This window comes from Macrotis lagotis, chromosome X (assembly GCF_037893015.1).
Source record: "Macrotis lagotis isolate mMagLag1 chromosome X, bilby.v1.9.chrom.fasta, whole genome shotgun sequence".
NCBI lineage: Eukaryota > Metazoa > Chordata > Mammalia > Peramelemorphia > Peramelidae > Macrotis > Macrotis lagotis.
In genome coordinates, this window is record NC_133666.1 from 467,368,970 (window position 1) to 467,381,571 (window position 12,602).

General features: G+C 33.4%; 1 protein-coding gene across 10 annotated transcripts in view; it reads left to right on the forward strand.

The window, feature by feature from the left end:
* Positions 1 to 12,602, forward strand: part of ANKRD12 (ankyrin repeat domain 12) — a 202,872-nt gene that overhangs the window by 182,752 nt on the left and 7,518 nt on the right. For 3 of the 10 annotated variants that reach the window (XM_074201598.1, XM_074201600.1, XM_074201599.1), the window contains exons 13-14: positions 480 to 575; positions 1,252 to 10,196. In XM_074201598.1, the coding sequence (XP_074057699.1) occupies positions 480 to 575; positions 1,252 to 1,437 (282 nt within the window). In that variant the 3' untranslated portion in view covers positions 1,438 to 10,196. Of the gene's footprint in view, positions 1 to 25; positions 452 to 479; positions 576 to 1,251; positions 10,198 to 12,602 lie in introns of those variants that run through there. The other 7 variants (XM_074201602.1, XM_074201606.1, XM_074201601.1 and 4 more) reach the window with 6 other exon arrangements.

The window sequence follows — 12,602 nt, forward strand, 5'->3', positions numbered from 1 at the left end:
ATAAATGAGTGAATTTTTTAAAAAGTGCATGAAGAGAAAAGGGACGAAGAAGAACCTCAACAAATGACAACATCAAAGGAGTTCGTGGAGAAAAAGAACTTGGAAGAAATAGTTAGAAAACCAAGAAAGTATACTATCATAGGAGACAAGGTAATAAAGATCATCGAGGAAGAAAGGAGGGTCATCAGTATCAAATGTTTACAGAGAAGTTACTGACTATGGACAGAGGAAAAAAGTCATTAGATTTGATGATTTGCAAGTCTGGTATTTTTAAAAGAGTAGTTTCAACAGTGATAAAAACAGAAATCAGATTGCAAGAAGGGCAGATCAAGTGGGAGGTAAAACATGGATTTAAGTTAACCTAATCTTTCCATAATGTAGTGACTTATAAAGAGCATACAAAAGCTATAAGAAGAGAATAAAGATTTATAATATTTAATTTTTGTTATATAGTAACTACTTCCATTTTTCTCTTTCAGGCTGATGACAGTAAAACATCTGTAAGAGATCGATTTAATGCAAGACAGTTCATGTCTTGGTTACAAGATGTAGATGATAAGTTTGACAAGTTAAAGGTATGTATGTGTGTGTGTGTGTGTGTGTGTGTGTATACATATATATATGATTACAATTTAATCAAATGTCTACCCATCCAAAAAAACATAGATAATAAGTATAGTTACAATAGAAAGAGTTGGAAAAGGCGTCTTCACAAGAATAGGCATGAATCTTTATTCCTGACCAAAATAGCAGAATATGGTGGTTTATAAATACCCTTGAAAATATTTACTAATTGGGGATTTCCTAGATCTTGTACATACCTTCTGATAACCCTAACATAGAAGATCCAAAAGAGGAGAAGGAGTAAAAGAACTGGTAGTAACTCAAATAAAATAAAGGTTATCTTGAGATTTTGTTCATATTTTTCATTCATTTTCTCTTTATTTAAATAAAAATAATCATGAAAAGTTTTCTTTTACAATTTAGGAGCATATTCTGTCATTCTGACCCATAATATGGATGTAGTTAAATCAATGTAAGTTGTAATTTTGTCTTGAAACTATCACAAACAGGTAACAGTTGGGAGATCATAAAATAGAAAAGTATATATATTTTAAGAACTTGGTATTTCAGTCTATAAATATCCATCACAGTTGGTAGAAAAACTTGGATTTTTTTCTTTTCAATTTGTTTTCATTAAAAATTTGATTCTATTACAAATTGCACTTTATCTTCTCTTCCTTTAAATAGACTTGTCTTTTGATGAGGCAGCAGCATGAAGCAGCAGCTTTAAATGCTGTCCAGAGACTGGAGTGGCAGCTTAAGCTCCAGGAACTTGATCCTGCCACTTACAAATCTATCAGCATTTATGAAATTCAGGAGTTCTATGTTCCTCTTGTTGATGTTAATGATGATTTTGAATTAACACCTATATGACAATTATCTTTTCCTGATTTCACTTTTTATGGAGACTTTAAATGCGATAATCTAAAATGCAACTGTTTTATTAGAGCACTTAATACTGTGGCATATGACCTTTGGCAATAATTCAGGTATTATTCTTTCAAAATTCTTTAGCCTAGTTTTGTTAAAGTTTGCTAAATACTAAAATATTGTCAGTTTCTAATGTGGCACAAATTATCTAGATTTTAGATCAAAACCCAGTTTCCCACTAAAGACTGTTATTTATATTGGTAAAAAATTAACTATGGCATTAGAGTATGTTGTCAAACTGTGGAAAATACTAAAGAAGGTGAAATATTGATAATAACGCTGGAAGTTGTTATCAAACTAAGTGAGATAAATGAGACACCCATTGATATTTAAATCTTTTAGAGAGTCTATTAAAGCGTATATCATTAAACTCAATAATTTAACTCCCACAGAATAGCACTAAATGTGGAAGAAAAATTGAGAATTATTTGTTCATCTTATTATATTTTGTAAATTAATTGTACAGTTTTTTGAAAGATGTAATATTGTCTTCATTTTTAATAACTTATTTTATACATATTGTGCAAATGTAAATAGTCTTGTAATTAATGGTCAAAACTTGTACAAAAAATGGTCAAAATCTGTAAAAAAGAAATAGATATTTTCATTGTAAAACTGTTTTGTCTGATGCTTTATTGGACCAAAGTTGTAGTTCTTAATTGAGTGTATGTAGTGTTTTCTGATTGACAAAACTTTTGAATAAGGCATGTGTGTTCAAGTTAGCTTATTTCATCACTATAACTATAAAGATTGTGACTTAGCTATCTCTAGTGCATGCTTCACACAATTCAGCTCCTTTTAGTAACTGATACCTAAACCAATGTAATACTTACAGGCCCATGTTTCATACTACTCTTTTATGGTAGTGCCTATAATTTAATATGTTAAAAATAGGTTTATTTAAAGTTAAACATACACAAAAATTTTTGCTCTTATGTCATCTCTCAGTAGAGCCTATTTTTTTCCAACAAAATGCCTTTGAATGAAAATTCTTAAATTGTAAATGTCTATTTTAATATTCACCTATGGAAGAATCTGTAAATAGAATGTTTAATAAATTGTATTGGTTATGTTAAATCATTGTAAAAACTTTTTACATTGCTGAAATTGTTTTAAACTTAATAACCTTTGCACTTTTAAAATAAAGTTAGACTTTTTGAATTAATTAACAAATTTGGTAGTTAAAATAAGTAAAATAAGCCTAGATATATGCTGACATCTGTTGCAATATTTATGAAAATATTAGTTTTCCTAATTGACAAGTTGCTGAATATGTCATTTATAAAATTTTAAAATCCAAGCAAGATTTTGATTTTTTTTAAATAATCAGAAATGATGATATATCTGTTAAAAAGCACAGAAATAGTTCTCTCATTAAAAATATTTGACAAGTAAGACTCAGGAATATTTTGGATCTGAAACCAGCCAAGAAACTTAATTGTTAACCCATAATATTTGAAAGAATATTCAGATGGAAAACTCAAAGGAAAATTAGGCTAGCTAAAAAGCAGTTATAAACATAGAAGAAATTTTCAGTAGCTTTTCACAATGCTTTTTTTGATTCTAAAATATAATAATAAAAACTTTGCTTTCAGGTGGAAAAACAAAAATTAAATAGGCAAGAAATAGCATGATATAAGCTAAACCAGCTCATAAAATAAAATTCTATTCCAGAATAATAAAAATGTAATCAAACTTAAGTTCATCACATTAGATGAGCTGGAAAAAATATTACAATTTATTATTACAAAGGTATATATTAAACTTAGGGATTTTGTATATTATCAATTTATATTTTAATTAATATACTTGATACTGCAAAGTAACCATAGCAGAAAAGGAATACATAATGTCTAGGCACTTTCAAGTGATAGGTGTAGCTCTCTTTAGAAATTCAGATTAATTTGGGGCCTTTTTTTATTATATGATCAGAAATACAGAATTGATGTTGAAGTATTAGTTTTGTTGAATTGTAAATTCATCAGTCCCAGAAATGTTCAAAGATCTTTCCTAGAATATAGAGGTCATGTAGTTTAGATTAGTATCACAGGCAGAATCCTATCCTTTTATATCTTCAACAAAATTCATCCCACCTCTGCTTGAACACTGTCAGTGATGGAGAAGTCAGTGTACCCCTCTCCCTGAGGCAACTCAAGCCATTCTGGTACAGCTCTCATTGTTAGAAATGTCTTCCTTATATTAAATCAAATTAAACTTCCCTAAGTGAAACCCATTAGTCCTGTTTCTGCCCTTTAAATCCACACAGAATAAATTTAATGCATCTTTCACAAGACAGTCTTGCAAGTAATGGAAACCAGCCATCATAATTCCCCTAAATCTTCTTTTCAGGATGAACATTCCTCATATCTTTCAAGTGTTCTTTATATATTGTGTTTTCAGTTTCCCTCACTATCTGGTTACCTACCTCTTGAACATAGTTCATTTTATCAATTCTTCTCTTAAAATGCAGCAACTAGAATTGAATACAATACTGCATATGTTTTCTGGCCAGACCAGAAGAGAACTATTAATGACCTTTTTTACAGATAATCCTTTGTCTTCCACATCAGCTGTTGAATCATTACAGTTAAATAAAACCTTGAGGTGGTCTTTACATGAACTGTTATCATGGTGTCTACCTTTCTAGGTTTATTAAGCATTATTCCCCTTCATACATTCTTACAATCTAGTCCAACCGGACCTCTTGTGGTTCTTTACCAACAATATTCCACCTCCTATGCACTTCCTCTTCACTTCTCCCTCTTAGAATCCCTAGTTTCCTTCGAAGTTCAGCTCAAATCACCTACACTGAAGCTTTTCCTGATCCATTTATTTTCTGCCTCCTATCAAGTTACCATATCTTTACACACACACACACACACACACACACACACACACACACACACACATAATGCTTATGTGTATATATATATATATGTTTTTTCTTCAGATAGAATGTAAGTCAAGGACAGATACTTTCGTTTTTGTATGCATAACACATAGTTGGTTTTTCTAATAAATACTTGACTGATTAGCCATACTTCTCATATCAGTCATTAAACCTATAGAAATTCACATTTATCCTTATTTATTTTCATCCAAGCTTTAGACCTCTGATGCCTGTAATTTTGATAAACATGATGACTCCTTCTTTGTGACTGATAAAAATCCTATGTGAAACAGGACCATAGAAAGAGCTGCATGGTGCCCAACAGGTGATCTCCAGATTTCCAGTGATTCATTATTTAATATTCATTAAGGATTTTTCAATAGCTCACTAACCATATTATCTAATCTACCTTCTTTAATTAAGGCTGCCCATAAGGAAATCATAGGACAATTTTTTTCAGATGCCTTGCCAAAATCTAGATGCATTATGATTACAGTATTCCTCTTATCCATTTCAATGCTATTGAAAAAAATGAGATTTATTATTTTGTCATGAATTTTTTTAGAGAAAGTATGCTGACTTTAAGTGAATAATACCATGCCCCTCAGTGCTCATATACCATTTATTCATAAAAAAATGTTTAAAGCAATTTTTATATGAAAGGCATGACTTATACTGTAGCAGATAATAAAAATTAAAACTAACAACTTAAAAATCAAAACAAAAAGTGCTATGTGAGCAAGCATTCAAGTATGACATAGTCAATATAAGGAAGGAACAAATTGTCATTACATGTTCAGACAAGAAGTAGTGAAATAGGGGGGGGAAAGGCAAGAATTATCCTTATCTGTAGCCCTAGACTTCTATAACTGTATTTTCTTTACCAGAATTTGACTTCCTTGCAGGAGGCAGTGTGACATAGCCTGTAGTGTTCAGGAATTTGAGTCAGGAAGATATGATCTCAAATTCCACTTTCTGAAATTTATAATCTTTGTTTCTTTAGATGGGTAAATCATAAAGACTAGAAATTAAAAGAGAGGTTGAGAAACCATATTGTTGGAGGGAGCTCTGTGCCAGGCAATGAATTAAAGTTAATTGAAAGGACTCAAAATAAAATCACATCTCTGAGAAATTTATTTAAACAAATGATTAAGGGCTTTGCACACCAAAATTTGCTCTTAAGCTCCCAAATACTAAAGACTGAGAGTTATAGTACCCCAGTAAATTTTTAATTAAAAGAAAATTCAAGAGTTTATTTTCTACTTACTTTGGGGGAACACTCTGGTTATATTTAAAGGTTATTTTATATCATTTGAAGTTCAATGAAAAAGGTGTTAAATTGTGGTTTAAAAGTTGTGTTTCTTTAAATAATGCTCTGAATTTTGTATAATTTTGTTTATAATGAATGAGTTAGGATTTATGCATGTTATTTAATAAAGAGTTGTATTTTTGTAGAAAAAAAGAAAAAAGTGAAATGTGTGGTCTTTGAATCACCCACTCCTTGGAGAATTCTAGTCAGTTCTATAAATCAGGGACCACTGCTCAACCCAGTGGCATTTACCTAAATTGTAAGGATAGGAGAAAATAAGCAATCCCTCAGCAATCTGAATTGCAGACATAATTGAAAATAGCAAGGCTCCAAAGTCTTTACCAGGCCAGATGTATCAAAATGACACTAGTATCTTATGTGTTCTTGACTTAATTCATGCAAAAATCTAAAAAGGCGGCACCATAAAATTGGGTCATTAATTTCATTGTGAGATGGGAATTATCACATCTGAATAATACAAGCCAAGACCCATCTTCAGATAAATGATCAATAATTTATATTTTGCCAATGGAGATATGGCCAGCAAAATCCAAAGTGCTTAAAAAATAGAGGTGAGGAAATAATTGATGTATGAGAACTTATCAAGTGGGTTATTGGTTAAGAGAATCATTCGAAAAGCCACTACATCAAACTACAACAGGATCTTTAGATCCTGTCTTCCTTAGATATTCCCTGTTTTTATACATAGCAAATAAGCTAGTGTATATATTAAATGCCTATAATAGCTATTTGGAATAAAAAGACAATTCAATGGTCTCAGCTTTCAAGAAGTTCACATTCTCTTGGAAAACATAACAAGTATACACATGCACATTTATATTACAAGTTAGTGAGGGAAGACACTAGTGGTTGGGGGGAGGGAGAAGTCATAAAAGCTTAAGTACAAGGAATTGGTACTACTCTCCAAACTATCATTTGTATTGGTAGGCTGTTTACTCTCCATAGGTTAGAGGGATAACCTTGAAGGACTGAGAGTGTCTTTCTAACACTTTTAATCATGAGCCTCTATCATTGATATCAATTAGCCAAATAGACATTTTATTTTTAGAAACAGCTATTTACTAAGGTGATATAATAAGTTGTATAAAAACATTCTTCCAAACCAGGAGAAAACTCCCATAACTACATAGAAACCAGGAGAAAGTAGGTTCAATTTTAGGGAGCACATGTAGCAAAAGGGTGACATCTCCTGGAATTCCTTTTCTCCATTTTGTGGGATCCTTATGAAGTTCTCTTTGGGATAGTTTAACATTTCTGCTCAGTTCCTCATACCTCTGGGGGCATCTAATTTGTCTTCAGTATGTCTCTAAATTATGATAAATCTTGCCATCAGCCCTGACTATTCTAGGGAATACTGCTACCATCATAAATGGGAAATCTCAAATCTTCCAAACTTCTGAAGTTCACAGTGTCTTCCTCTGGTCAAAGGGAGGCTAGGAATTGGTATTTGTGCATGTTTACTCTCATCCAGAAGAAACTGCTTGGGAATTTCTGATCAGGAGCTTGACCAAAGTCATTTTCTCTAGGGTGGCCCACCTTGCTATTTTTATCCAAGGCCCATGGGTTAACCAATTTACACTTTTTATGTAGTATTATTTAATTTTATCAATGACTAGAAGCATTTTTCTCTAAGTTGATTAAAGACTTTCCTTTATCTAGCCTTTGATTGATTGATTGATTGATTAAATAAAATTGTTCTTTCTTTATATAGGTATCAAGGTGTAGGATATTTTATCTTATTACTTTATTTGAAACAAATTCAGTTGGCCTCCACCCATAGAAGTTAGTACTTGAGTGTAATCTTGAGTTCATAAGAGATTCTATGAGGTAGAAACAAGAAGCCTATGCATCTCAGGCATGGTAGGCAACCAAAGCAAAGGCCTGGAGATGGGAAATGGAATGGAAGGTAATATAAAAGGAAACTTGAGAGGTCATTTTGTCTAAAATATACAGGATGGGAAGTTAGGTATAATGGAAATGTAACTTTGAAAAATATATGGAAGTTGGATTAAAGTGGATAGACATTTGAGGCTAGGAGATCAATTGATAGGCCTTTGCAAAGTCTTAAGGGTAAGGTGATTGGGGCCCCGAGAACAATGGTAGCTATGTAAATATGGTAAAATGGGAATGCATATCAGACAGAGATATTGTAGAGGTAGAAATGATAAGGTTACAAGGTATTATTATTATTCAATCAGAATGTAACAGATGAGGGTGCAGCTAGGTGACGAAGTAGATAGTACCAGCCCTGGAGTCAGGAGGATCTGAGTTCAAATTTGGCCTCAGACAATTACCTAACTGTGTGACCTTGGGCAAGTCATTTAACCCCATTGCCTTGCAAAAACAACAACAAAAAAATTAACAGATGAGAGTAAGCAGTCAAGGTAAATTCTGAGGTTATAAACCAGAAACAATAAAAGTGTGGTGGTGTCCTCAAGGGAAATTCAAAAGAGAAAAATGGTTTTGGAAAATATTGAATTCCATTTACCTAGCAAGCAGCTAGGTAGCCCAGTAGATATAAACTACCTGGCCTGAAGCCAGCAAGACTTGAGTTCAAATTCATCCTCAGATATTTACTAGCTGTGTGACCCTGGGCCTTAACACTTAACCCTGTTGACCTCAATTTCCTTATCCATAAAATGAGCTGGAGAAGGAAATGGCAAACCACTCCAAGATCTTTGCCAAGAAAATCCCAAATGGGGTTATGAAGAGTCTGAAATAACTGAACAAAAGCAAAAAGCAAAAAGAAAAGTCACTGGAAAAACAAAACGATACATTTTCTTTCAAAGCTTGAAGAATCCATGTTATCACTGGTATGGATACTTTTTTTTCACCAGAGTAACTAATAATCTCTCCAGGCCTTAGCAAATAGTCTTCATGAGTTGCTGTGGTTAACACAAAACAAAAACTAACAACTCACCACATACTAGAAACCTTTATGGCTATGAACCAGTCTAAATTTACCTAAGCTTGTTCTCACAGAACAGACATACAATCTGCTAATGTGGTCATTCTGCTGATATGGCATGCAGAGTCACCTTCCTCTGCAACCCTACAATGAAGCCTAAGAGTAGAACAAAATATTTTGTGACAAAATAAGTAGTCTCTGAACTTTTAATATCTTTCCTTTAGATATCATTCAAAATAATTAAAAAGCATTAATAGTAAAATATTGCGTCACTAAAAATCCATCTGAGAAAGGTTCTCTGCTTGTGCTACTCTAGTTATGAAAAATACCTTAAAATTTCACAATAGCAAAGCAACATCATTACTCCATGTACAGTTGATCCCAAACCCCTTCTATAATCTCTAGCAGATTATCTCTACTATCATCCCCCTTTTCTCTCTAATCTTCAATCTCTCCTTACTTGACTACAAATAAAACCAACTCTTCCCATTCTTTTTGGCAAGGCAAATGGGGTTAAGTGGCTTGCCCAAGGCCACACAGGTAATTATTAAGTGTCTGAGGTCGAATTTGAATTTAAGTACTCCTGACTCCAGGGCTGATGCTCTATGCACTGCGCCACCTAGCCACCCCAACTCTTCCCATTCTTTTTTTTTAGGTTTTTTGGGGTTTTTTGGCAAGGCAGTGGGGTTAAGTGGCTTGCCCAAGGCCACACAGCTAGGTAATCATTAAGTGTCTGAGGACGGATTTGAATTCAGGTCCTCCTGATTCCAGGGCCGGTGCTCTATCCATTGCACCACTTAGCAGCCCCTTTCTTCCCATTCTTGAAAAAAAAAACTCAATAGATCCCTTCTAGCTGACTTCCAATAATATCTCTTCTCCCTTTCTCAGCTAAACTCCTTAAAAGATACATCTACAATATAGATGTATCTTCACTTCTTCTCCTTTCCCTACCTTCTAAACTCTATTCAAACTGGTTCTGATCACATAATTGCTCTCCCTGCCACAAGGGTCCTGGCCCCTTCCATTCTCACCAGTCTTCTCATACTTGACTCCCTCTCATCCATAAAGTAGCCATATTGGCTTACCTTCTGGCTAGCCCCAGGACACATTGTCTTTGGGGTTTTTGCCTTTATATTGGCTGTGGCCTATGCATGGTGGCATGCTCTCCCTCATTCTGCCTCTTAGAATCCGTGGCTTTCTTCAAGCCTCAGCTCAAGAGCCCTCTTCAACAGGAAATCTTTGCCAATTCCCTTGCTGCTCAACTTCATATTGGCTTGGTATGTACCTTAAATATAACTTTATATGTAAATTTTGCCTCTTCTAATAGGAAACGAGCACTTTAGAGACAGGTACTATTCACTTTTTCTTTGTATGCCCAGTCCTTGGCACCTATTAAATGTCATTGATTGATTAAATGAGATATATGTAAAGTACTTTTCAGCCTTAAAGATATATATTAGCAGGGGTGCCTAGGTGGCATAGTAGATAGAGCACCAGCCCTGGAGTCAGGAGTACCTGAGTTCAAATCCAGTCTCAGACACTTAATGATTACCTAGCTGTGTGGCCTTGGACAAGCCACTTAACCCCATTGCCTTGCAAAAACCTAAAAAAAAAAAAAAGATATATATATATATATATATATATATATATATATATATATATATATATATATATGAGCTAGAGAACAGCTATTTTTAAATACAATGAACTTTTTTTGACTGAAAAATTTATTTCCACAAGAGAGAAAATAAAGCACATTTTCTATACTAAAGAAAAATGGCATGATTTCTCCCTTGTTTGCAAAAGATTGAATTTAATTAAGGTGGATTAGTTATAAAACTTGTGAAATCCATCAGGAATATTCCATTAGCAATAAATTGAATGTTTTCTAAAATGACACATAAGTGAACAATTTTGAAAGACTTTAGAATTCAAAAAAAACGAAATGAAAAATAATGATTCCGGAGGATCAATGATAAACAATGCCTTCTGACAAAGAGATAATTATATATGCAGAAAGAAACACTCATTTTTTGGGACATGGCCAGTGCTTGCCTAAGCATGTTTGTTATAAAGGTTTTGTTTTGCTTTTTACTCTTTCCCAGTTGAAAAAGGGAGGGAGATGGCAAAGAAAGAAAAAGATGGTTATTAGTTGAAAAAATAAAATATTTTTACAATGCTTTCTCCACAAGTTCTCTCAAGACATGGTTGGTCACTGCTTGATAAGAATTTTTAAAGTCTTTCCAAGTGATTTTTTTCTTAATATTATAGTTGTCCTCATATAAATTGTTCTGATTCTGCTTACTTCACCATCTGTCAATTTATACTATTCAGGATTTTCTGAAATCATCTCTTTTGTCATTTGTTACTCTTTAGAATATTCCATTACATTCATATTCCATAATTTCTTTAGTTATTTCCCAATTGATGGACACCCCCTTAAATCCTAGGAGTTTTCAATCCCCTTTTAATTTCCCCTTCTGAATCAGGAAGTTTGTTTCTCATTCTACATTCACCCTCATCTTCCCTCCTAAAATTCCCCTACTTATGAAAATGCTATCCATCTCCAAAGAAAGAACTTATGAAGTCTGAATGCATATCAAAGTACACTTTTTTAAACTATATTTTTCCTTTATTTGAGGTTTTTTGGTCTGTTTTCTTTCACATGAGGAAAATGGAAATATATGTTCGCATGACTGCAAGGAAGAAGGGAGAATATCTAAAACTCAAAATTTTAAGAAACATGTTAAAAATTGTTTTTATCTGTAATGGGGAAAATAAAATATTAAATAATTTAGAAAAAAATTTAATTTCCTTTAATGTCTCTGCTTGTTTCCCTCGTGAGTTAAATGTATTTCTTCCACATGCAGGTCTTATAACAATAATATTGATGAAAATATTAATAGTTAACATTTGTAAAGCCAGATACATCACAATTATTACTTCAGTTGACAAACCCCTGGGAGGCAGGTGCTATTATTATACTTTTTGTATAGAGGAAGAAACGGAGGCAAACAGAGGTTGTGACTTGCCCAGGGTCACGCAATTTGTATATGAGGGTATCAGTTAATAAACATTAAGTGCCAATGTGTGCCAGGAAGTGACTATTCAAAGAAAAACAAAAGACAGTTCTTGTCCTCAAGGAGCTCACACTCTTAATGGGGGAACAAACCAATTTTTTATCTGAAGATTTTTTTCTTTATTCTCAAAGACCACTGAAAAAGAAAACATTGTGGCAATCAAAAAACATAAGACATAGTATAACCATTCCCACTTATCACAGTTTGGTAGTTTTACAAAAATGGGCAGGTTGAAAAGAGTTGCAAACTTCATGTCCTTCTGAATATCAAGATTTGTTTTTATTCAGTACTCACAGTTCAAAACACCTTGCTAGTGTTACATAATTACACTTTATTAAGGTCATAAACCAGCAATAAACAAATTCTATATAAATTGTATTTCTACTTAATCACTGACCAGAGCAGTTAGCATAAGATAAAGTTCCAATGGCTTAACTGAACTCCTAAAACTGATGTTTTTTAAAACTGAGTATTTATTTTATTTCTTTCCTTCTTAAAATTATAAACTTTATAGAACACCTGCATCACAAAATTCATCATAAGTTTGTGAGGAATGCAGGGTGTTGGTCTTCACAGGGTGTGGAGGGGAGCCCTTAGAGAATCCATTACAAAGGGGGAATGGACCAGGGAATCACAAGGCTGGAAGAGTTTTCCTAATCCCATTCCAGGGATAGCAAACCCCAAACCAGTTCTCAACCTGTCAAGAGTGACCTAGAGATCTTGACCTAATGTTACTGAGTTTGCACAATTAGGTAATTGAATATTAACCCACACACACACCCTGTGACGATTGGGGTTCTTTGGCACATCATGCATCGTGTGATGTGGGGGGGGGGGTCAAATTAGGGGCATGTCATGGAATGGGTAGACCTCTTAGATTGTAACTCAAACTCTGAGAGT